The 26527-nt window shown below is 48.8% G+C and overlaps 3 protein-coding genes across 2 annotated transcripts; all 3 read right to left on the reverse strand.

The window, feature by feature from the left end:
* The window catches only part of LOC115560668 (vitellogenin-2), a 434163-nt gene that overhangs the window by 112114 nt on the left and 295522 nt on the right, over window positions 1–26527 (reverse strand).
* On the reverse strand, window positions 8565–11002 carry sptssb (serine palmitoyltransferase, small subunit B). Its single transcript, XM_030380255.1, has 2 exons — window positions 10509–11002; window positions 8565–9326 (listed from the first exon to the last, which is right to left on the reverse strand). Exon 2 carries the CDS (start codon window positions 9323–9325, stop codon window positions 9092–9094), a length of 234 nt encoding a protein of 77 aa, XP_030236115.1. The 5' UTR covers window position 9326; window positions 10509–11002; the 3' UTR covers window positions 8565–9091.
* nmd3 (NMD3 ribosome export adaptor) lies at window positions 12192–25553 on the reverse strand. Its single transcript, XM_030380171.1, has 16 exons — window positions 25293–25553; window positions 24577–24649; window positions 24347–24481; window positions 23230–23326; window positions 21652–21732; window positions 20913–21041; window positions 20043–20133; window positions 18896–18974; window positions 18428–18524; window positions 17684–17801; window positions 15553–15698; window positions 14884–14996; window positions 14573–14645; window positions 14338–14444; window positions 13443–13513; window positions 12192–12686 (listed from the first exon to the last, which is right to left on the reverse strand). Exons 2-16 carry the CDS (start codon window positions 24618–24620, stop codon window positions 12553–12555), a joined length of 1515 nt encoding a protein of 504 aa, XP_030236031.1. The 5' UTR covers window positions 24621–24649; window positions 25293–25553; the 3' UTR covers window positions 12192–12552.

Below are 26527 nucleotides of genomic sequence, written 5' to 3' on the forward strand. Positions count from 1 at the left end.
GACCCCTGACCCCAGCTCCCCCCTCCCCATTCAGACCACACAGAGCAGCCAGGGTCGTCTTACACTCCGGCCCGCGCACAGAGCCGCCCCCTGTGCTGCTGGCTGCCACTGGGCCACACCGGAGCCCCCCCCACAAACACACACACACACACAAGCACACGCACACGCACAGAGACACACACACACACAGAGACACACACAGAGACACACACACACACACAGAGACAAACGCACACACACACACACACACACACACACACACAGAGACACACACACAGAGACAAATGCACACACACACACACACACACACAGACACACACACACACACACACACACAGAGACACACACACACACACACACAGAGACACACACACACACAGACAAACACACAGACAAACACACACACGCAGAAGCACACGCTCGCAGACACACGCACAAACACACACGCATGCACACGCAGAAACACACACATGCGCACGCACATATATGCGCACACGCACATGCACACAGACAAACACACACATGCGCAAAAACACAGACAGACACACACACATGCGCGCACACAAACGCACACGCTCGCAGACACACGCACAAACACACAAACCTGCACACGCACACATATGCGCACATGCACACAGACACACAGACAACACAAACATGCACACAAACACAGACAGACAGACACACACACACACATCTAAGGGATAAGGCATACCATATGCCCCCTGAACAGGTCACTCACTCAGCAGGTGCAGCGGAGCACAGGGGAGAGGAGAGGCCTTGCATGGAGGGAGGTGTATTTCCTTCCTTTGGACTTCCTTAAAGAAGATCTGAGATAACAGTCAGACCAATGAGTATAGAATGGACAACTAGACACATAGGGCCTAAAAAAACTTTGGTTCCTATTGGTTGTCAGTTGAGGTCATGGGTAGGTAGGGAATTTATTTTATTTTTTCCAGCGGCAGCGAATGATAGGTAGGTTGTTTTCATTTAAAAACGAGAAAATTCGCTCATCCTTGTACAGAATGAAGAGGTGCTGTACAAAAACGTAATTATAATTTGCATCCAAATATCTATTGATTTTTTTTTTATTTTTTTTTTAAAGCTCATAAAATAATTTGGGTCGCACATAAATTGACAGGGACAGTCGGAAACCGGAACAAAAAAAAATAATTTAGGCCCAGACACTCAGATACCCCCGCCATGCTTTGGGAAGCTGCGCTGAAACCGGTTCAATTTGTCAGAACCACTGTTCCTCTTTCTCCACGGTCGGGCCGATCCACGGGACGGTTCCTTATCAAAGGAGAGCCAGGATCTCTCAAATCAGCAGCTAATGACGACGGCTGATCAGCGAGACGGGCCTCAAGCCCCGCCCCCCGGCCACGCCCTGCCACACAGGACGAAAGGGATCCATCTCCTTTCAGCCGAACATCTCCATGAACTGAAGCTCAACCCTTTGTGTTTGCTCTTCCAGGGGAAACCGGAACACAGATCCAAGTCTTCAAGGGAAACACCAGCTTCCGCAAAGACTCTTGTTCAGGGTTCAACTAGGCTCTGCATAGCCCTCTCCCCTTACCCCCCCCCCCCCCCCCCTCCCCACACACACACACACACAAACACACACACAACCCTCTTACACACTTATTGTATGCAATACGTCCTGGCACTTAAAAATAGTACCTAGCATTGTGTAGCATCTCATCCTAGCTATCTCTGTTGTGCAGGGGCGCTGCCTGGCGGGGAAAAGTGGTACTGATTCTAAGGGCCCAGCCCAACGCAGCACGGCCCACGGCCCGCGGATGGCAATTAATAATATAATATTAATATTCTTGCCTTTTTTTTTTTTTTTAAATGTCTCATTACAAAGAAATGGTAATTGGAAATAAACGTATTAAACTCACAACTGTCGATTTCCATAACGTTTTCGTTAGTTAATTAACATATTGTCATTTGGCCTTCCCCCTGAGCTCTTGCGAAATGGTTCAGCCGCAACGCACGATGCGTTGAATCGAACAGCATCCGAAATGTGAGATGCTGGCACTGGCAGCAGGTGTACAGAGCGGCTGGGCTGGCTGAGGTCAGGTCTTAACCACATGATGGTGAGCTGGTGGTGACAGCTACAGAAATGAAGTCAGGTTGGCAAAAACTGAAGGAAAGACGGGAGAAAGAGGAGAGGGCCAAAAGAGGCAGGCAACTGGTCACTCAATTATTCGCCAATAAAGAAGGTATGCTCACTCAATGACCTTGCGTTTTCAAACTCTATCAAATGGTAGGCTAACAAGCAGAATTCTTGGATTAGCCTCCAAGAGAGCATGCTAGTTAGCATAGTTTTCTATTTAAAAACTCCACCTTTATTGTCACAGCGAACAAACGGCAAATGTGGACGAACAACCGTGATAAACTAGTCTTTTAATACAAAATATTTTTTTCAAAAGAACCTAACGTGTCTTAAATATGTGCATTTTCAACTTCAGGAGGAGGACTAGATCCGCCCACGGCCACCACGACTGGATTCCATTTCGGAGAAGGAGGTAAGCAACATTAGTTTGGTAGGATGTTAGTTGCTTTAGGATGAAAGTTTTGAATGAGGGTGCCTTCTAGGCTAGATCATATTTCAGTATTTAACGGTCAGTCGTTAGGTTCGAGAAAACAGAATGTTTTTCTTTCTTTTACTGTAACTCTTGTTACTTGTATATTTTTATTGATGTCTACAATGTGGATCCATTGATATTGTATGCAATTGCACTGTAAATTATGTTCTTTGTTTACATTTTGATTGTTACTTGGAGCTATTTTTTGCACTTTAGACTTCAGCAATTAAACTTTTTATTCATGAACAGTGTAAATTGAGATTTTTTTTCATATTGTTTGAAGCTGAAGTGTAAATATTTGTGTTGATGTCAAGCAATTGTAATGTTAATTCAGTTCCTATAAGAGTCTATCTTTTTAATGTATCTTTTTTATGTACTATTTATGGAATTTGAAATTGTACTTGCATAATAAATATGTGTTTAAAGTAAGCAGAAACGGTGGATTTTTTTGCAGTGCATCATGTCTTCTGAAAAGACTATTGCAGTTATACAAGGTATGAAATTGTGAGTACTCTTATGGTTTCTTGGGGCTCTGGCTGTGAAGCATCCACAGGCTTATGCTGCCATGTACTGGTTTAACATTGTAATGTACTCTCAATTACAAAGCAAGGTAACTAACTACATGAATGGGTAATCAATAATCAAACTGACAATTGTAGTACAGTTTCAAGCTGCTTACAGACAATTTTAGCATAACAATCAAATTTCTGTATTTGTGAATCTGTACACACAGCTTTATTTTCAACACAAAATTCCATTGGATTTCCATAGGTATTTGTGTTGTGTGGAAAACAGTGTGTTTGGATTTGCTGAAAAGTTGATGTGTTGAAACCAAACTGGGTCAAGTCCAATTTTAGCATGAGAGAAGGACATTGTTGTAAAATTGTGTTTAAGCAGCTATTGGACAATATGTATAAGACTGCTGCCTAAAAGACAGTAGGCTATAAATACTTAGTTTATTACTTGAATTACATGATGTCACTAACTGAATGAAATACGTTTAATAAGTAAGTTCATACCCTTATTTAAAGTCACACAAACCCATACTCCATGAAGGGGCAACGAAAAGTCTAACTGAAGTGCTATTGTGATGCTGGGCCATGTTTACCAAAACAGTCGATAGATGTTGGGGGGGGCCCAAAATTAGAATCTTTCATAGGGCCCAAAATTCCTGGCAGCGCCCCTGCTGTTGTGTACGGGGAATGGGTTAACCTAGTGAGTGTTAGGGCTTGGCACTTGGTTCTATGAACATCCTTACTGTACAGACAGAGATATATTGTCGTTTCTCTTTCTTCTTACAAATTAAATTATTGTAAGTCACTTTGGTCAAAAGCGTCTGCTAAGGTCATGAATATAAATGTGAATGTGAATGAATCGGTTTTGGGTGCAGCAGAGTAAGATAGCCGTCAGCGAAAGACAAACACATAGAACACATGGAGAGGACGGGCAACGCACCCTGGAGCAGTGGTCGGTCTTTGACCCTCAGATAAGAGACTTCAGTTCAATAAGGCAGATGGTAGGGGGCGCTGTTGGGCTTTGATGGAGGAGGCTAGACACAAAATAAACAAACACTACGTGAGCTATCTGCCTTGGCGAGACGGGGGTGGGGCCCGGAGGACTGAAGCATGAGGATTTGTTTATCTGCCCAGAATGCATCTCGTATATAGTAATGTGATGTAGACAAACAAAGTCCACGGAATAAACTGCACCCAACTGAACAGCCTAATCCATCACTTCCTTTTCGTTACTTTCTACTTTAGCAGCGCAATTCCTTCCAGAACCCAGCAAAGGGAGGCCCTTTCATGGCAGATCCCGGGGTAAGGCGCAGGCTAAAGTTTCCAGACATCTTGGCACACCACACAAGGGCGCCTAGTGAACACCAATCTCCACAGCCCGCGGTTTCCTCCAGTGTTTGTAAGGTGATCCTTTGAACTGCTGACCTGACACCTGTTAGTTGTGTTCACACGGCGTGTTGATCATAGTTCATATAGAAAGTATGTCACGTTAATAAGCTCGAACTGAATTCCAACGTGTCGAATTGTTTTCAAGTTGAAGCAACGCATTACAGTTTGAAACCCGCGGGCCTAGTCCGCTAACCTCCAACCTGGGGCAACTGAACCTCTCTCCCTTCTCATTGCGCTCTCTTCCCCTCTTTCTCTCTCTCGATCTCCCTCTTTCTCTTAGTGTCTCTCTCTCTCTCTCTCTCTCTCTCTCTCTCTCTCTCTCTCTCTCTCTCTCTCTCTCTCTCTCTCTCTCTCTCTCTCTCTCTCTCTCTCTCTCTCTCTCTCTCTCTCTCTCTCTCTCTCTCTCTCCCTCTCTCTTAGTCTCTTTCTCTATGTCCCTCTCCCTGTCTCTCTTCCTCAGTGTGTCTCTCTGTCTCTTAGTGTCTCTCTCTCTCTCTCTCTCTCTCTCTCTCTCTCTCCCTCTCCAACGGTCTCAATGTAAACAATAACAGCTCAGGTTTCTACCCGTCGGGTCAGCCCCAGTTCTGCTGCCCCACGCCAACGGCTGTGTCCATGGCGATGAGGGCTGCTGCCATTGTGCTGCCATTTACCGCGACAACAGGACAATAAAGACGCATGCACATACATTGCGTGCAAAACAGTATGCCCTTACAAACCAGAATGCCCTTACTAACCAGTATGCACTTATGCCCTTACTAACTAGTATGCCCTTACTAACCCCCCGAGGCCATGATGGGGCTGGCCTTTCCCAATCCAGAGGTCATGCTTATGTCTTCACTCTATTAATGTCTGTCTTTTTAAGTCTGTAAAAAGTGCAACGTTTCTAATAATCGCATTGGTTGTGAAACACACATAGCCTGGCTAACGCCAGAGCTCATCTCAGTCTACATTGAGATGAGGTCTGGGAACCACACATTAATTTTCTCGTATTTGAGGCGTGGTTTACGATTGCCCGGGGTCGTTTATTTGGTGCTACGAATGTCTATCATATGAGTCTGTACGTAGCTCATAGCCAATCAAAGCCTGTTGGTAGCAGGGCAAGGACATACTTCTTGGTAATGTAAGAGTTTACACCGAAAGTTGCAATTTTTTCAAAATAAACTTGCGTTCTAAACTACTTAGAATACTATCTAAGGCAGGGGTCTCAAACTCGCGGCCCGGGGGCCAATTGAGGCCCGCAGGATGATATTTTGTGGCCCCCTTCTTGAGGGGGCCACAAGTTTAACCCTAACCCTACTTTTGCGTGGCTTGCCACACTTTATCAATTGCGATAGGGTAACCAGATGTCCCGGTTTTGCCGGGACAGTCCCAATTTTGAGTTGCGTGTCCTGAATCCCAACAAAAGCCAAAGGACGCTAAAATGTCCCGGTTTCCACCAACCGCTATGAAATGTCCCCAGTTGTCAGCGATTACATGGCCAACGTGATCTAATTATAGCCCGATCATTAACTTAGATTGGGTCAGTTGTGCTCCTTTTTTCTGTTGAATATTTGATACGGCCCAGCCTGACCCAGACTCTACCATCGGCGGCCCCCAGGTAACTAGAGTTTGAGACCCCTGATCTAAGGCTTCATCGGAAGGTAACGCGTCGGCTGCCATTTTTGATCATTACACTACAAGTATTCGGTGTGTCGCATAGATGTCGTCATCGTCTTGCCGTCCCTCCCCGTTCTGTGATTGGTTTCCTATCTCAGGCAAAAATCGGATCCATGGAATCCAGGCTGCCTAGCAGCGCAAAATGAAATCGCACACAAGGCAGCATGGCTATACCCAGGCAAAAACACACACACACACATACACACAAATCGCCTAAAGTACACCATCACACATGGTCTCACATGCGGGCAAGCACATACGCAGGCACGCACGCAAAGACACTACCACACTGCCACACACACACGCACGCACACACGCACACACAGATGGTTCCCTTTGCCCTCGTAATGGTTTTCTTTGTCTTGGTGAAAGGAGTCAATGAGTTTCTTTTCCACCTTGAACAAACATGCCCCCCCCCCCCTGAAACGGCTCACCCAGGCTACGCTGTGTCCTAAATCCAGAGAAAGTATGCAAACCAAATCCAAGTGAAAGCCTGCAAACACTAAAATATGTCCCAGGCAAATTATGAATCAAATGAGTGATGCTCTTCTTGAACAGAGAGAGAGAGAGAGAGAGAGAGAGAGAGAGAGAGAGAGAGAGAGAGAGAGAGTGAGAGTTTTTATTTGTCATTGGAGACTTGAGGAAACCCTGTTCCCTACATGAAGGTAACTGGGAGACTAGGGGACTGTGGGACTGGGGGACTGTGGGACTGGGGGACTGTGGGACTGGGGGACTGTGGGACTGGGGGACTGTGGGACTGGGGGACTGTGGGACTGGGGGACTGTGGGACTGGGGGACTGGGAGCACAGCGGATGCCGCAGCACATCCGCCGGCTCAGTGGAGCGCTGACAACAACACAACTTTATCCTGATCTATGATATCTTGGTCAAACATCAGAAATCGTCCATTCATTTTTTTGCACAGCAACAAAACATGGGGAAAGAGGATGGAAAGAGGATAGAGGTATAGATATATGCCCTCTTAGATAGATAGATAGATAGATAGATAGATAGATAGATAGATAGATAGATAGATAGATAGATGTATACTTTGTTGAACCCTTCTGGGGATCATTCTTACCCTCCCGTGAAGACATCTGTCTGTAACTCATCTGTCTGTAACTCATCTGTCTGTAACTCATCTTGATGCATGGCAACCTTGCGTTTAGTTTTGTTGGCAATCGGTCAAAGTAGGAGGAGGAGGATGTGAAACACAACGAGGTGGAGCTTCATGGTGAGTCACGCTGATGAACCGCTGTCTCCTCAGGGCGACGGACCGTCTGGGGTCGGGCCCGGGGCGTTCCCCCGCCGAGCGGCGTCCTCAGGATCAAAGGTTCTTATTAACCGGTCCTCACCACCAGTCACCAGTCACCCGTCACCAGTCACCAGTCACCAGACACCAGTCCCCAGTCGCCTTCCTGGAGCCTGGAGGTTGAAGGAAGCGTCGGCTCCAGGCCAGAGTCGTTAGGGCTGAAAACACAACGCGGAGGTTTGGCTGTGACATAGCGACTACTACCGGAGGGTGTTCAAGGTGGTGTACAAGGGGGTGTACAAGGTAGTGTACAGGGCGGTTACAGGTGGTGTACAGGGCGGTTACAGGTGGTGTACAGGGCGGTTACAGGGGGTGTACAGGGCGGTTACAGGTGGTGTATAGGGGGTGTAGAGGTGGTGTATAAGGGGGTGTAGAGTTGGTCTATAAGAGGGTGTAGAGTTGGTGTATAAGGGTGTGTAGAGTTGGTGTATAAGGGGGTGTAGAGTTGGTGTATAAGAGGGTGTAGAGTTGGTGTATAAGGGTGTGTAGAGTTGGTGTATAAGGGGGTGCACAGGTGGTGTATCAGACGAGGAATGCGCCCCTGGTTATGCTTCTCCCTGTCCACCCAACCGGTTTGGTGGCTCTGCCTCTCTTTGTGCTGCTCTGAATGGAGTGTATTGGATCCATTGGGTGGCAAAAGGGCACACAGATTACTTTTGGGCAATTTTGGCAACTATCGGCATGATCAGATTCAGTCTCAGGCTTGTGCTTTAAGTTACATGTCTCTAGAATGATTAGAAGGTCAAGTGTTGAAATGTCTTTATGACTACTGGGGTGTGAACAGACAACAAGCAAACAAACCATTTGAGACCAACTGTTAGGTGCCTTTATTTTCTGAATAAAGCAGTTGCAAAGTGCGATGTATAAAAAAAAGTTGACATCCCTTTAGACTCATTAACCCATTACAGAGATTCAGCAGAAAAAAAGAGAGAAAATATAAATAATCATTTTTGGTAATCGACATTGTAACCAGCCAAGCTTTACCGTAAATATAAACATATAATACCGTTTCAATAAAGTTGTGTTCAATTTGATCAACGACAACAAGCCTTTCACCTAAAGTGGAAAAGTGTGACAGAACCCCCCCCCCCCCCCCCCCCTCCCCCCACCACTAGTGATTTGACTCCGTCTCCGCGTTCCCCTAGTGGGGTAGGATGGTAGGCCGAAGGTCATGTGACCTTCGTTAAGTCCCTCCCTCCTGCCCTGTGGGTCGGACATGAAGAGCTTTATTGCGCTGGGGAGTCATAATGAACCCAGGCAGCGTCACATGCCTTTGGAAGGTTTGGTCGTTGCAGTATTTGTACATGGCGAGCTCTGAGCTCAGGAAGGCTGCCGATAAGGCTGACGGGCAAACATTGAAACACATTTTCGTTTTAAACTTGTTTTGATCGATGGCTTAATAAGACTTTTTGGACGTGTAGCATAGACGGGCTTTTGGCTGCAGAGCCAACCGCGGCGGGCTGGGTGGGGGATGGGGTGGGGGTACGTCAGGGTGACCAGGAGGATACCAGCTGACCTGGGCTGAAGGACCGTAGGAGTGGGATGTGATGCTGGAGGTTTGGAGAGGGAGGTTTGGACTCTCCTCCCTCCATCCTCCCCCCCCCCCCCACTCCGCCCCTCCTCCTCCTCTCAGCTCATGAGCGTCACGGCGCTCTCCGCCTGCCCGCCGAACACGCCGGAGAAGAAGTGCAGCGCCAGGCGCAGGTGGACGGGCAGGAAGACGTAGGAGGTGTAGCCCACCATGGCCGCCGCCGAGAGCAGCACGGAGGTGAAGAGGGCACGCTCCCAGGGCTCCAGCACGTACACCCCCGTCACCAGCAGGTACTGGTAGTAGAGCCAGGCCAGGTGGGTCTGGAGGGCCATCCTGAGAGAGAGAGAGAGAGAGAGAGAGAGAGAGAGAGAGAGAGAGAGAGAGAGAGAGAGAGAGGGAGAGAGAGAGAGAGAGAGAGAGAGAGAGAGAGAGAGAGAGAGAGAGAGAGAGGGGGAGAGAGAGGGGGGGGAGAGAGAGAGAGAGAGAGAGGCATAGAGAGAGAGAGAGAGAGAGAGGCATAGAGAGAGAAAGAGGCATAGAGAGAGAGAGGGGGAGAGAGAGAGAGAGAGAGGCACACAGACAGACAGACAGACAGACAGACAGACAGACAGACAGACAGACAGACAGACAGACAGACAGACAGACAGACAGACAGAGAGAGAGAGAACAGAAGAGTTGTTGTTACGCTGATGGTTCTGACCAGGTGATGCCCAACACAGAGGCCTTCCCACGTGGCCCTCAGTCAGTAGGCTGATCCTCAAATGTCTCAATTCGTTCTCTTAAGGTGTTTATCTTTGTGTGACTGAGACAGCTCACTGAAGCATAATGAGACAAATAATCATGTCCAACTTAATATTGGCCAATCAATTATTACTTTTTCCGAAAATATCATTATAATATAACATGAATATTATTAAATAATATTTTATCACATATTTACACTCAAAATAGTTCCGCCTAAATCTGCTATTGACTAATCTGTTATTGACCGCTCATTTTGATTGACGTGTACGTGTGCGTGTATCTTAGAAGATTGGCCAACCAGAGCGAAGATACAGCTCCCACGGAACCACGTGGGCTCACACAGTCAAGGGTCCGACAGGTGTCCGTCGGGATTCGACCCGAGACCCATGTGTGTTTGGTCTGGGTGTGACCTCGACAGACGCCGTGGCCCAGTAAAGGGGGCGTGGCAAGCAAGTGTAACACAGGTGTATCAGACGGTGGCTATGGTTCTACAAATGACCGAGTACAGGAAAAGGAAGACGTGTATTCATAATACATAATACAGACATGCTCTGAAACTGACTCGAATAGGAGCCAAAGGCAGGGAGTTATCCCAACCATAATTTCCCTGCAAAAAATAACTTTGAACTATTTATCGGTAAGTTATAGTGGCTACAATTTCCTATGCATTATGAAAGTTGTTAGGTATTAACGATCACTAACGCATACATTTTATTCATTAGTAAAAAAAATTAACACAGGTTTGTATATCCAGGCGGTGGGCGCGCTCACCTTCTCGGTCTGGGATCAGTGGAAACAGCGGGCCCACGGTACCGCTGCTGTACGTCTGCACCAGTCTGTTACTGGTGTGTGCAGCAGGGGCAGGTCTGGTCACGAGTCACGGCCAGTCTGTACTGGTGTCTAAAGCAGGAGCAGGTCTTCTGGACGCAGGTCACTACTACTGGTGTATGAAGTAGCATCACGCCACGCCCACCCCTCACGTCAGGGGCACGCAGACGCCATGTGATTTAAGGAGCCTAATGTACGTTTTTTTTAAAAACAAACAAGTGTTTCTGAAGGCGTGATTTCTCGAAGAAGAAAGTAACAGCAACACGATGCATGTTCAACACTTTTCATTCATTAAAAGTCTAATAGAAACTGTTACATTCCCATCTGTCGCTATAATGACGCGGTTGTCCACAGGAAAACAAACACCGAATGAACTGCCTTGAAGTTCTCCACGCTGGGTTATCTGTAAGTATGTGTTGTATCTGGAAGGGTGCAATCAAGTCCTGCCTGTGAGATGACCCGGGTCAGAGGGTGACCGCGACACACTCACACCGATAACCACGCATAGGCCTACTACTGTATATCTGAAAACCGTGAACATAAGTAGACCGGTTTCCCCCTGACTGATATCGATTCATGACGCATTCACCCAACTGAAGGAGATAACTAAGCAGATACTTTCTGTAGGTCGAGAAGATGCTTTGGTGTCCCAGCTACTGCGCACGTCTGATGTTCTTATTTGAAATTCAATTAATTTTCAAATTTAATTTATTTTCAATTATAATCTGAATTTAGGTTGGATGGAGGCATTTTGTTTACAGTGGATATTGCCATGACTTTGGCATAGTAACGTTTCAGACTCGGTTCAGAAGTGCAGGTAAGCAACAGCGACACTTAGTGGTTGTTCCAGCTCGCCGCACTTGGCTCATAGGAGGTTCTCAATTGTTGGCTCGCAAAAGATTTCTAAAAATATTAAAGTCTCGATAATAATCCTTTTACTAACTCACTTTGCAAACAATACGTACATGTAATTTGACTGCCAGCATATAAACCAGAAACTGCTTAGAGAATGACTACATTGTATGAAGATTCATTGATTTTGAATAGGTATAACTATTTAATTACTTAATTGAGCGGAACATTCCCAACATCTGCTCTCCCTCGTTCAGGATGTAGCGTGTTGCAGAGGAGCGCAATGACTATTCCCAGGAGAACCAAATTAAAACAGTGTAAACACTACTGTGGCGTCTACACTACAGAGGTTTGAACAGTACAGAGGCGTTAACTCTACTGTATACAGTATTATCTACAGTAGAGCTGGGGTCCAAGTCCAGCCGGCGATGACAGAAGTACAAGTTGGTCTTTTATTGGCCAATGGCTACTGAGGTTATTTTATTATTTCACCTAGTTTTCAATAAAATTAAGGTTTCAAAATTGATTGGGACCCAGATACCACATTCACTCACTACTCAGTGTAACAGATGACTGTTGTTGGCTAATGTTAACATGAAAGGTATCAATAACAAGGTACAGCCCTGGTGCCCCTCCAAAGGAACCGGGGGCGCCCCGGTAACACGGACCCAGGTCCCGGGCCCCACGCCGGGGGACATCAGATACTTCTGAGGCGATGAGCTCCGTTTCCTCGCCACGTCATCGGCCTTCACAAACTCACAGCGCAAACACGCAGTAGGGTAAATATTTATTTATATTTATTTGGGTATAGGGATAGTAGGTAAATGACTTATTCAAATGTAGTTCCACACAGCTCCTGTCCCTCGAGGGAACCGGACGTGCAGTTACCTGCTTTGCCCAGTAGGGGGGGTGAGAAGTACGGTGAACACGAGACACCCTAGCGGCACAGAGTGACTGAGAGTGTCAGCAGCACTGAAGCACCTCTGAAGGTCCAGGAGAAAGGCGGTGTTGCCAGATTGGGCGGGAGACACCGGGGACAGGAGGCATCGCTTCCTCCAGGGAGAAGAGCCACACAGATGAGATGAAGCGAGCCCGTCCCCCCGTCCCGTCCCGTCAGAGTGGGGCGGGGGCGGGGCTAGTCCGTCATCATGTCGGCGCCCTCTCCCCCCGTGGCGTCGGCCAGGGTCATGTCCTCCAGCATCTCCATCAGAGAGATGCAGGGCGCGCCCTCGTCATCCGTATCGCTCTCCACGGGCGGTCTGGACGTATCTGGGGGGGGGGGAGCACAACACACGGGTTAGTTCAACGCGCCGCCACAAGGGGGTGCCCATCGCGGTTCCGGAGCCCTTGGCCACGTTTAGCTAGGCGGCCATTAAAGGTGACGTACTAGACCACCAGGTGGGAGTTTGATCAGCCGTTACGAGATGTTTTGACAATCGGCCTCTTGTGACATCACGAGGGGGCGTGTCCACCGAGACCTGCGCTGGATAGATCAGCCTACCAGCCTACCCAGTGGACTGTAGCAAACGTTGCTCATCTATCCGGCACACATCTAGGTGGACACGCCCACTTCTGATGTCAGAAGAGGCCGATTTTGAAAACGGCTAATCACACCTGGCCGTATGATACGACACCTTTAAGGAGCAGGTAGGGGGTTCACGGGGGGGCGCAGGGAGCATGCTGACATTGGGGGTTGAACCCAGAACTGTTCTACTATTGTACATGGCCCTTATTTAATGTCTGTTTTATATCTACAATCTGGTCCGGGTTGGGCGTATCACAACCGTTTACCCAACAGAGGGCGGGTTTAACAAGATGCCTGCAGCTGATATCGTAGCGCTAATAAAACTAACTGGAGGGTTTATTCTCTAGATTAAGACCAAATAACTGCCCTCAAAGCTTCGGTGGTGATGACACGTTTGCCGTACGTCAGGAGGGATTTGGTGAAGGTTGAATCTTCCAGCGCTGCGCTCCGATTGGTTGTCTATCCTATCGCATCCATAGGCATTCTGTTCCGCCACTCACCTCTGAAGATGTTGATGTTTTTCCTGAGAGCTTCGTCTTCCTCCAGATCCTCCAGGAAGTCTGTGTATTGTCTGCGGTCAAACGTCAGGATGAAACCGTTAGGAGAGAGAGGAGGCGACCGGGCGTTGGGCCCAGACACTCACATTCTGCACGAGCAACAACGTGTTTTGATTCGTTGTTCCAAACAATTTGTCCAGCGATAGGACAGAAGATTAACCAAACGGCCGCCAATCCAAACAAACTGTCCAGCGGACAAATGTACGATCCACGTCTCATACTCGCACACTAACGGTGTTGGTATTTCTGTGGATCGTCAACACATCTGCCGGCCTTCAGTTGATCCTATCAGAGCTCAGACAGAGGGGCGACCTCTCGGCACGGCTCGGGAGGTCGTACGTCCTGGCACTTAATGTACGCACTTATTGTATGTTATACGACCTGGCACTTAATGTACACACTTATTGTATGTCGTACGTCCTTCCACTTAATGTACACACTTAATGTACACTGGCCCTTAAAAATATGACTTAGAATTGTGTAGCGTCTTATCCTAGCTACCCTTGTGTACGTGGAATCGGTCAACCTAGCGATTGTTAGTGCTTGGCACTTGGTTCTATGAACATCCTCACTGTACCGACGGAGATATATTGTTGTTTCTCTTTCTTCTGACAAATTTACTTAATGTAAAGGGCTGATTATGGTCCCGCGTTCACGCAACGCGAGGGGGTAGCGGACCCTCCTTGCGTCCACTGCTGTGATCGGTGCGCTCACTAAAACCCGACGCCGACCCCAAACAGGTTCACGGCTGCGCTGAGGCGTCGGCGCGGTCCTTGCGCTGCGTGAGCGTAATCAGCCCTCGAGCCTCTCTGGGTGAACGCGTGTGGATGTGGGGTACCTCTCGTCCACCACGTCCAGACCCTCGCGGTCACGCTCCATCTCCTTCAGCTTCCAGTTCCTCCTCCTCGCCCGCTTGCTGCGGTCGTAGCTCTTCTTGATCAGCACCTGAAAGCGGTCACTTAATGAGCGGAGCTAGTTAAGGTCCCGGTGTCCGCTCGGTGTATGGCACCACTACTGAACACGGCCACTAGGGGGCGGTGTCGATCATAACTAGTGTGTGTGCGGGATCTCACCACATCAGGAACGTGGTTGGGATTCATCTTGTTCAGGTAGTCGTCGTTCACGTTGGAGTTGGCAAAGTCAAAGCTGTAAGGGAAGAGGAGTGGGGGTCAGTGGGGGTCAAGGGGGGTCCATGGTAGACAGTGGGGTCATTGGGGGGTCAGTGGGGGTCCAGGCAGTCCGTAGGGTCCGTTGGGAACAGGGGGGGGGGGTCAGTGGGGGTCAGGTCAGTCCGTTGGGGTCCGGGTGGGTCAGGGGGGGTCAGTTCAGTGCGTGGGGGTCCAGAGCCCTGCCTGAGGCCCACAGCCTAAGGAGCCGTACCCACCCCAGGACCAGGTCTCCTATGTTGAGCAGGTGACCCAGGAAGGTGCGGCAGTGGTACTGCTGACTGGTGTCCAGCTCCGACGTCTTCTGCACCCACACGTCAGCCAACGTATGCTGGAACACACACACACACACACACACACAATTAACACCATCTCCTGGGTTTAGACCGAGTCCAGCGCTGGGGAAAACGAGCTACAGCCCTGCTCACCAGTCTCACACACACACACACACAGTTTGTTGTGAATTCAGGTCACGAAAGCGACTGACTGAAAGCCCCCAGAGTGAGGGGCCTCTGTGGGGGGGCCGCCCCCCCCCCCAAGCGCCCCCCTGTCCTGGCTCCGCCCCCACGCCAGGTTCGGCCATAATGGAATGGCCAACTATTGATTTTAGTTTCTTCCAGCATCAGAGCGACGCTCCACCGTAATGTAATTTGTTCTCGAGCGGAAAATCAACACACGCACTGAGAGAACACGCACACACATGCGCACTGAGAACACACACACGCACTGAGAACACACACACGCACTGAGAACACACACACACACAGAAAACACATGCACTGAGAACACATGCACTGAGAACACACGCAGGCACTGAGAACACACACACACCCCCACACACACACACACGACCGGGTGCACATAACACACTCAAAGCACACACTCACCTTATTGGACCTGAAGCCCGCCCCCGCCCCCAGATGGAGGTCCCTGATGATCTCGGTGTCCATGACGATGAACTCCTCCAGCTGCCGCGGGCTGCACAGGCTGTTGAAGGGGTAGCGCCAGTACGTGCTGCCGTCCACCTCCGCAACTGGGAGGGGGGGGGGGGGGGGGTTCGGACACAATGGGCCTCATCAGCATCATCATCATCATCAGCCTCATCCTCCTCCTCATCACCATCTTTATCCTCATCATCCTCCTCTACCTCAGCATCCTCATCAACATCCTACTCGTCAGCATCTTCATCATCCTCCTCCTCATCACCCTCCGATGTGACGCCGTGAGCACAAACACAACGGCCGCCGAGTGCACGAAATCTTCCCGTCCCGAACCCACCCAACGCGTTCCCTCAACGCGTTCCTGCTCCGGCGCTCCGGTAGGTCGAGCCTCTCCCTCTGAGGTCCGCCCTCCCAGACGGATCCATGCGGCGGCCATTAAAAGCCGACGCTGGACCACGTCCTCGCCGCCGTCCGGTCAGCCTTCCAGGGCTTCGACTAAAAGGGCCACTCAGGTTTACCCGGCGGAGCCTCTGGTGGGACGCAGGCGGGGGGACACGTGGCCCACAGAGCGCCGCCTCCAGCACAGAACCAGACGGCAACGGCCCAGGAGAGAGGGGGGAGACGGGGGAGAGACGGGGGAGAGAGGGACAGACGGGGGGAGAGACGGGAGGAGAGACGGGGAGAGACGGGGGAGAGACGGGGGGAGAGACGGGGGACAGACGGGGGTAGAGACGGGGGAGACGGGGGAGAGACGGGGGAGAGACGGGGGACAGACGGGGGAGAGACGGTGAGAGACGGGGGAGAGTACGGGGGAGAGAGGGACAGACGGGGGAGAGACGGGGAGAGACGGGGGAGAGTATGGGGAGGAGTAAGGGGGAGACAGGGGAAGAGTAAGGGGGAGACAGGGGAGAGTAAGGGGGAGACAGGGGAGAGTAAGGGGGAGACAGGGGAAGGTTAGGGTCACAGTAAGGGGCACACAGCCCCCAGGTGGCGCTGTCCACTAGTCTTCTTGTCTGAATGTAACCTACATGGTTTGACTCGGGGCGTACACGTGGGAGGCTGCAGCGGTGCGAGTCTCCTGACGAGATGTCCGATGGCTAAAGTGAGCGCCGGGAAGGAGCCCCTGGCCCGTTAACGCAGCGTGTCTTCAAGCCCCCCTCTGGCGGCCCTCGTTTCCGTCCAACGCTCTCCTCGGCCCCGGGTTCATTGGAGGTGCAGATTGACGATTAAGGGCCGATGGTGAGATTGGAACACTTCCTGAGCACGCTGGCGTTACGAGCTGAATCAAACAGAGCTTTTGAAGTGGGAGCCTTTCAGGCGGAACAGGCGTTCTGCTCTGCAGTCAGGAGATTACCCCCCCACCCCCATGAAATGTAAATCTGACAGCAAGGAGAATCCGTGAAAAAGACCAATGTGTTTCAGGATTAATACATTGCAGTGGGCTTCCCCTCTACACGCTCTGAGCCTCCCACGGCGTTGGGCTTTGTTTGTGGCGAGAAATTATCCAACAGTTGCATGAGGCACAGGGCCATGTTTCTCACTCAAATGTGAGCATTTGCCCCCTTTAAATGTTCATGTTTACACTGCCAAACACAACGCACACACACTATTTATGTTCATCTTAGAAAAAAGTCTCCCCCAAAATGTTTTGTGCCGGAGAAGGGGGTACTCGGCTGAAAGAGGTTCTTAGGGGGGCTACAGTAGAGTTTGAGAATCACTGCGCGACCGACACCGACGGCGGAGTGACCCACGCAAGGCGACAGCCAGCACTCCGGGAGCAGTCAGGGATGGTCGTCTTGCTCAGGGGCACCTCGACGCTCTAGGATGGGCCGGGGTTCGAACTAGCAACCTTTCGGTTACGAGTCAACAAGCACAACCTCCTAAGGTGAGCCGAACCAGTTACACGCTACAGGGAGATCTCCTCGTACTAAAAACGAAATCAATCGACACTGTAGCTTACGATTACATTGTAAGCTAGAGTGTCGACTGATATGAGGGGAGTTATCCACCCAGCTCCACAGAGCTGCTGTGTGAGCTGTGTGGATAACTCACTTGGGGGGGGGGGGGGGGTACTCACTCTGGAGGGTGCGCGGGTCAATGAGGTGGATGGCGCTGGTGACCCGGACACACACACACACCTGCCCCATGTTGCCCAGGCTCTGGGCCAGCCGCGGGGGCAGACACACCACGTTGTCCTGGGGGGGGGGGGAGAGAGAGAGGAGGCCAGGTTAAACACAGCCTTTGACCTTTGACCCCCACCGCGATTGCGGCGAGATGTTCTGACAAATGTAAAAAGTACTTTAAGTCGCTTTGGATAAAAGCATCTGCTAAATGCCCTGAACGTAAATGTAAATGTTTATGGTCGATATTCGAAACAATTTAAAGACTGATCTGATTAAGGTTCAACCTTGAATATTAAACAAAAAAGTGCAAAGATTGTCGAAAAGTAATTTGAATATATTTCGGTACTGTGCGCAAACCACGGTCCACGATTAGGATCGGAGGACAGTTCTATTTGGTGGAATAAAGAAGCATCCCATCTGGGGGAGTACCACATCGGAAAACAGTTCTAAGCCCTGGAATGCAGAAGCATCGTATTACACAAACGCACGCTCTGCAGATCAGACAAAGGATTCCTGACATGGCTAAAAGATATAACGTTTCTCTGATCCGAAAGGAAAGAGGATTCAGCAGGCGGCCTTGAGTGGACGCCACTTCCCGGACTTCTTCTGGCCGGACTCGTGCTCAGAGGAAGGGCTGATTCACCGTCAGGACGCCATGGCGAGCGCCGCCCGTAGGAGCAGAGGCGGATGATTCCTACCTTGCATATGGGCACGATCTCCAGGGAGTAGGTGCTCTTGTAGTTGAAGGTGTTGGAGTGGATGTCGTGGGAGATCAGGCGCTGGGATGTCTTTGACCTTTAGACACAAGAGGGCTCAGTGTCACAAACAGACCCGGCAGAGCAAGGCCCCGACCGCTGAACCGGACGACGCCAACGTGACAATACGAGGTTCAATACGAGGTCACACTCATGGGGTTCGTATCGTTGAAATGATGTCATGTCAAACTGACTTTAGCGCTAACGACCTTAAAAAGAAGTTTGTGAATTCTAAAAAGTAATAAATCAGCCACGAAGGCTTTTATCTTGGAGGCGAGGGTCTTAATCTCTAAAACATTCTTTGTTTGCTCAAAATAAACTTTAGGCATGTAGCAGGTAGTTAGCGGCGATGTGAACGGTTCCGATCAGGAGACGACAGCCCGTCTTCAGACAGAGACGCCCAGCACTGACCTGCAGGGGACCGTACACTGGAGGAAGTCCGTCATCTTCAGGGCGTGCTGCTTCGTGGCGTAGTAGAAATCAATCCCGTCTGAGAGAACACACATCACCAGCCGTCAGCCAAAGGATCCCACGCAAAAAGACTCGACACACACCATCCCTTTGCAACACCCGCGCACACACAGGCACATCCGCGCACCCACACACACGCACGCACACACGCACGCCACATGTGGAAGCCTCCTCGCCGCTTTCAACTCGTGCCGAGATGTGGAGCTCATTTACGTTTGCTCCGACGCCAACCTGGTCTTTAAGACGGCCCGGGTGCAGAGGCGTCTGCGGCCCAGACGGCGGGGCGCATGTCTGGTGCTTCCCTCTCCTCCCTCTCCTCCCTCTCCTCCCTCACCTCCCTCCCCTCCCTCCCCTCCCTCTCCTCCCTCTCCTCCCTCTCTTCCCTCTCTTCCCTCTCCTCCCTCTCCTCCCTCTCCTCCCTCTCCCTCTCTTCCCTCTCCTCCCTCACCTCCCCCACCTCCCCTCTCTTCCCTCCCTCTCCCCAACATGGTATTCTCTCAGTCGTCCCGCCACATTTTGAGGGGACAAAAACATCTGGTGGGGATCTGGTCTCCGTTGGGACCGGATGGATTTTCTTCTTAACGAACACTAGGACTGCTCACATGTGCTGTAGTTACTTTAATAAAGACTTGCTCAAGCGACGGCAAAAGAAAACAACTACGAGCCTGGGAACCTAAGACTGTCAAAGACATCAACGCGGCGGTTTGGCCTTGGGTTGGAGGAGCATTCGTCTCGTTTCCCGAGCAGCAGGTCTCATACGAGATCCCGCCCAGGAAAAGGAACGGGGAATAGCTCCCCTAGATATAGGGCTGCTCGATCATGGAAAGAAAATATATCATAATCACGATTGCGTTGGTCAATATTGAAATCACGATTAATCAAAGATTATTTTTGTAAATAAATATAACCTGATTATATTAGTTTTGTGATCGTTTGACGTTAAAATCGTAATCAAAATTCGATCCATCGCCCAGCCCTTATGGAACAAGGCTGGACGCCATCCATCCAAACAGAGCCGAACTGTGGACCATCACAGGACACTCTTCTTGTGATGGAAGATCTTTAGGTGATGGATGCGTGGACCTACCGTGGATCTCTTTGATGTTGAGGGCGTTGGTGTGGAGTTTGTGCTTCAGGATCAGCTGCTCCAGATAATAAAACGTCTTCTTGTGGGAAGTCTGTCAAATAGACACACATTTCAGCCATGGCAAGATAGACATTGATGAACTATGATGGGGATATAAAGTAGGAACTTTATTGTATCTTGTACGTCCTGGTAGTTAATGCACATACTTATTGTATGTTGTACGTCCTTGCACCTAAAAAAAAAGTACTTAGTAGTATTGTGCAGCATCTTATCCTAGCTATCTCCGTTGTATACAGGGAATGGGTTAACCTCGAGATTGTTAGTGCTTGGCACTTGGTTCAATGAACATCCCTACTGTACCGCCTGCAATATATTGTTGTTTCTCTTTCTTCTGACACAGGTACCTATTGTAAGTCTCTTTGGATAAAAGCGTCTGCCGAATGCCCTAAATGTAAATGTGTAAAATATGAACTATAGTCTCAAATACATTTGTGAGTCAAAGCATCCCTGTATGAGAAACTCCATCTGGCAACAGAGCAAACCATCCTGAATGTTTCTCCCACGATTTAAAATCTCATTTTAAAAACGTACTGTCCGGTTACATAAAAAAGTCGGCAGTTTGGACGGAAAAGACAAACGTTTATTGAATCGAAGAATAAAAGGTACCATCCTGTCAGTAGAGATGTCGAACCATATCTATAAAAGTAAATGACGCGATGAATCTGAAGAGCATAACGTTGACCCAAGCTAAAGGGTGAACAGGAAGTTAACAGTTGACCCCTCCCAAAACAATCCTCGAGGAAAGATCCAACGAATAACCGAGAGGAGGTCAGCCCCACTCCATGGAGCCGCCCTGTTCCGGCCTCCTACCTTCTGCCTCACTTGCACCACCGCCTTCCAGAAGTCCTTGGCCTCCACGCGATGGCAGTCGTCACACATCTGGTACTGGATGGTGAACTCCACCACAAACACCTGCTGCAGGATGGCGCCGTTCATCACCTTCAGGACACACACACACACACACACACACACACACACACACACACACACACACACACACACACACACACACACACACACACACACACACACACACACACACACACACACACACACACACACACAGAGGGTTGGATCACATGTTCGGCCAGTCCTGAGACGCAGGACAAAGGCCACCGCTCTCCCACAACGCGCTGGGATTCCAGGCCAGCGATCCCACCGCAAAGAACACACAGAATGGCACAGCCTCGTTAAAAAGGCCGAGGTGGCCGCTTGGCGGGCGGGCCAGTGGGGGCGGCGCGGGATTCAGAGTCCGTATCGCACAGGATCTCCCCAGGTGGGAACGAAGAACTTGGCTCTGAGCGGTCAGGGCTCGGGTTCTCAGGAAAGGTCAGAGAGCTGAAAGCACACAGAGAGCCTCTCCTTTCTGCGGAACACCCGAGACATCGGAGGCCTCTGAACACTTGACGCTACGCACAGCGCTCCAACACCTCCCCGGTCACACGGCTTAGACGCAGACATAATTCATTAATAACGAATCCATCCGAAGCTGGTGACGGGGGGGGACTCGTAGAGGATAAGAGCCAGCCAGGTTCACACGTGTGCTCACCTCCTTCTGTATGGTCACCTTCAGCTTGATCCTCTTGGAGTGAGGCTCTGTCCACAGGAAGCCGGCGTCGATGAGCCGCACCTGAGGGGGGGGGTTTACACTGATGAGGTCGAGAGCAAGCAAGGTAAAGGTCAGGTAAAGGTCAGGCTGATCCTTATAGGAAGGTGAGTGGCCGTGGGTGAGGTCATCAAAACATACGAGGGCTGCACACCAACAGATATACATGTGGCGGCATTTACCACCACGTGGTTTTTGATTTATTTTTCCTATAACACAACTGTTATGAATCATTGCGGGGTCACTAATCAATCACCTAATACTTCAACGTAAATCATGAGCACTTTCCACAGTACATTTGAATGAAGTATTCATTTCGGTGTTGAAGGAACTTTTAGCCTCCACTGCTGTGTAACCCTTAGTGTACATCTATGCCCCTATGGCATGGCATTGTAAACACTGATTTTTCCAAGTATGCATGCTGGATAGATACTATCACTTAATTTTTTTATTGCATCTTTTTAAATTCCATGGGCTGCTGTAACAAGTGAATTTCTCATTTATGGGATGAAATAAAGATCTTAACATATCTTAGATCTATCTTCAGCGTCTTAAGTAGTCTCAGTCTTAAATAGTCTTTCTATTGGCTCCTCCTCGCCCATCTCCCTCACAAATACACTCGACAGCAGACGGTCTGAATAGCCCCTCCTCTGCGTGCGATCTCTGAATCAAAACCCGGTGCCGAGTGGGATGAGGGATGGTTGTTGGTTTCCCCCGCCGGGACCAAGCCTGCACTGATGTATTAATAGAATCAAGAATGTGGTTTGAGGGATTCAGGAAATACCCCAAAACTGTAATCGAAAAATACACGGTCTAAATGTCAGCCAGTAAGCTACTATGTACTGCTTTGTAGGCCATGATAGTGTCCAGATGGAGTGTACAGATGGAAAGTCTATTTAACCTGTGTTATATACAGTCTGTCAAGTCAGTTTAACCCGTGTGATATACAGTCTGTCAAGTCAGTTTAACCCGTGGGATATACAGTTTGTCAAGTCAGTTTAACCCGTGACAGTCTGTCTAGTCAGATTAACCCTGTGTTATATACAGTCTGTCAAATCAGATTAACCCATGTTACATGCAGTCTGTCAAGTCAGTTTAACCAGTATAGTCTGTTAAGTCAGTTTAACCTGTATAATATACAGTCTATGTTAAACCAGTTTAACCTGTATACAGTCTGTTAAGTCAGTTTAACCTGTATAATATACAGTCTATGTTAAACCAGTTTAACCTGTATACAGTCTGTTAAGTCAGTTTAACCTGTGTAATATACAGTCTGTCGAGACAGTTTAACCTGTGTAATATACAGTCTGTCAAGTCAGTTTAACCTGTATTTTATACTTAAAAGTTTTTGGTTCTCAGTGTCACATCGCTAATTCAGAGGGAATATCTCATATCTACCTAACCTCAAAAAACCCTCTCCACCCCGACAGCACAAACAGAGCCTCGGTCTGAGCGGCGCGGTGAAGACGGGGCTGCGAGGACTCCGGTGAGATGGGCGCTGGGAGACAGAGGAATGCTTACTTTAGTCATGGAGCCCTTCAGTTTCTTCAGGCACAGAGCCAGCAGCTCCCTGGACTCCAGCGCGCACTGGATCCATGTGGCTGGAGGCTGCAAGTACCTACACACACAGTCAGGATACACACACACAGTCAAGATACACACAGAGTCAAGATACACACACACACAGTCAGGATACACACACACAGTCAAGATACACACAGAGTCAAGATACACACAGAGTCAGGATACACACAGAGTCAGGATACACACAGAGTCGAGATACACACACACAGTCAAGATACACACAGAGTCAAGATACACACACACACAGTCAGGATACACACACACACAGTCAGGATACACACACACAGTCAAGATACACACACAGTCAAGATACACACACACACAGTCAGGATACACACACACACAGTCAAGATACACACACAGTCAAGATACACACACACACACACAGAGTCAAGATACACACAGTCAAGATACACACACACATAGTCAAGATACACACACACACAGAGTCAAGATACACACACACAGAGTCAAGATACACACAGTCAAGATACACACACAAAGAGTCAAGATACACACACAGTCAAGATACACACACACACAGAGTCAAGATACACACAGAGTCAAGATACACACCCAGTCAAGATACACACACACAGAGTCAAGATACACACACACACAGTCCAGATACACACACAAAGAATCAAGATACACATAGAGTCAAGATACACACAGTCAAGATACACACAGACACACACACAGTGAAGATAGACAAACACACAGTCAATATACACACAGACAAGATAGACAAACACACAGTCAAGATACACACACAGTCAAGATACACAAACACACACACATTCAGATACACACACAGTCAGCTACACACACACACACACACAGTAATCAAAGCAGTCCGTAAGGAGCTGGATTCCAGAGGATATTTGCAATCTGGTTTGTATCAAACTGCCTCCTAAGATTGATGCTACTCAACAGAAAGGCAGCTCTGCTGTGACAACACTCCCATGCAATCCGGCCTTAAAGTAATCTCTGGGATTCCCAGTACCAATGTATCCACCATACACTCGAGCAGTGTGGCCCAGTGTGTACCCACCTTTCACACTGCTTACAGAAGAGGGCCGTGACAGACTTGGGAATGCCTTCGGAGATGTCCACCGTGGTGCGCAGGCAGGCCACACACATGTTGGCCGGGTTAGGGGGGATGGGGACCCCGCATGTGCAGCAGAGGCTGGAGGGGGGTGGGTCAATAAGCAGCCATTAAATGGTGGGTTCATTTGGTGTCCGGCAGGGCGTTTAATGAGACAGTTGGTGAGGACTACTTACATGCTACCCTCGCTGGCGATCGGGGGAGCCTCGACGTACTCCATCCTGTGGCTTTACCGCTGTCACTTAACTTCTGTCAATGAAGGAATACAAATTGAGTGTGTGTGTGTGTGTGTGTGTGTGTGTGTGTGTGTGTGTGTGTGTGTTCTCAAGAAGGATCTTGATTCAGTTAATTTTTTGCTTTAGTTGGATGCTTGAAAAAAAAAGTAAAAGTAAAGATGCGCGGAACGATTTAGTTTCGTGTTGGATTCCCATGTATTGTATTGTGTAGACCAGTTGTATTCAAGGGCTGTGAGGTGCAATTACTCAGTAATTCATTGATTATTATTAAAACGTAAGACATCCTAACATGTGTAACACTGTTTGATTGTCATCCACATGTTACTGTCACATACTTATACTCAGTGATATATCCATGGGCACGTATGAGGCGATATTAACTCCACGGTAGCGGACATCATTCCACATGTGTCTGCCATTAATAAACATTGATCGTTGGAGATCCTTTGGTTGTTGATACAGAAGGCTAACATGCTAGCCCACTTAGCAGCAATGTGAAGCAGGCTCCTGTCTTACTGTTAGCCCCGCTAGCATTTAGAGCACATTCCGACAGCTTCGTGGAATGATTTGGAATAATATCCATGTATATACAAGTATGAATTACGAGTAAACTCTCCCTATCATTGGTCGAGCATGACAAAGGCAATAGCACTTACTGTAAGTAACGAGTTTAAGTCCACAGCACGCTGGTTTCTGAGCACGTTTCCCCCAGCGAGGAAGAGAATCGGTGACGTCACCTGACCCAAAGGCCCCTCTGGCTGCCTTTTTTTTTTGCCTGATAGGAAATAGCGAAATGAAAATAAAAATAATATTATTAACATGCTACTTTTCAATTTCACGAGATATAAGCAAAATTCCTCTTGTCGAATGCGAATGTGCCAGACGAGAGAGAAAATGAACCGCGCCAGTCGAGACCTGTTGGTGGGTGGATCAGTGGCGGTTCTAGACAAATTTTACTAGGGGGGCCGAGGAGGGGCCAGTTTTTCACCAGAGGTGCAAAAAAAAGGCAAAAAATTATATTTAAAGATTATAATTATAAACTTGATGTACTTAAAAATTATCAAACATTTAATTTAAGAGTTTATAACTTCACCATTCTGTATTTTTCTGTCAAACTATCTTAAATTGATGGAGCTTGTGCCCTGAATCATCAAAATCATGTAAACATTTGTTTTGTACAAGCGTGCAAGCGGGCCATAAAAAATGAAAAATAAAAAATACAGTACAGGGTACAAATACTGTGTGTCAATGTGAAAAGAAATTCCATGGTAGAACAAAGTGAAAAACAATGTGCCATTCCTTATTTATCAGTTTCAGTGTGAAGAACTGTGTTCTTCCCTTTTAGAAAACTTCCCTGTTCTACTGTTCTTTCCTCATTTCATGATAAATGCTATTATAAGAAAAAGACACTTAGGGCTATGCATTACATTTCTTTGCATAATCATCCCTCCCTAATAACACAGGCAGATGGCCTACTACTCTTTACCTAAATGTATTTGTTATACCAATGCAACAGCCAAAACAGATGATAATACATGCTCCCATTCACCCAGCAGCAGCACCAAGCTGTTTGGGTGAGCCCCTCTAATTTACCCCTGTAGAACGTTGGTCAGCAGGAGGGGGGGGGCACGGGGGGGGGGGTTCAGGGACATGTCTACAGGGGCACGGTCCCCCTTAGCCCCCCGTGTAGGACCGCCTTTGGGGTGGACGCTGTGCAGAAGCCGTGTCCTCCAATATCAGTATTGCCAGATGGGGGGGGGGGGGGGGGGGGGGGGGGGGGGGGTAGTTGGGCTATATTGAAGTTGTGTGTACATGCATGTTGATGCATGCATGTGGCGGAGGGTGTCACGGATGATGGTCGGTGTTCGCAGTGAACCACATTCACACGTTT

Source organism: Gadus morhua, chromosome 16 (genome assembly GCF_902167405.1).
Source record: "Gadus morhua chromosome 16, gadMor3.0, whole genome shotgun sequence".
NCBI classification, from domain to species: Eukaryota; Metazoa; Chordata; class Actinopteri; order Gadiformes; family Gadidae; genus Gadus; species Gadus morhua.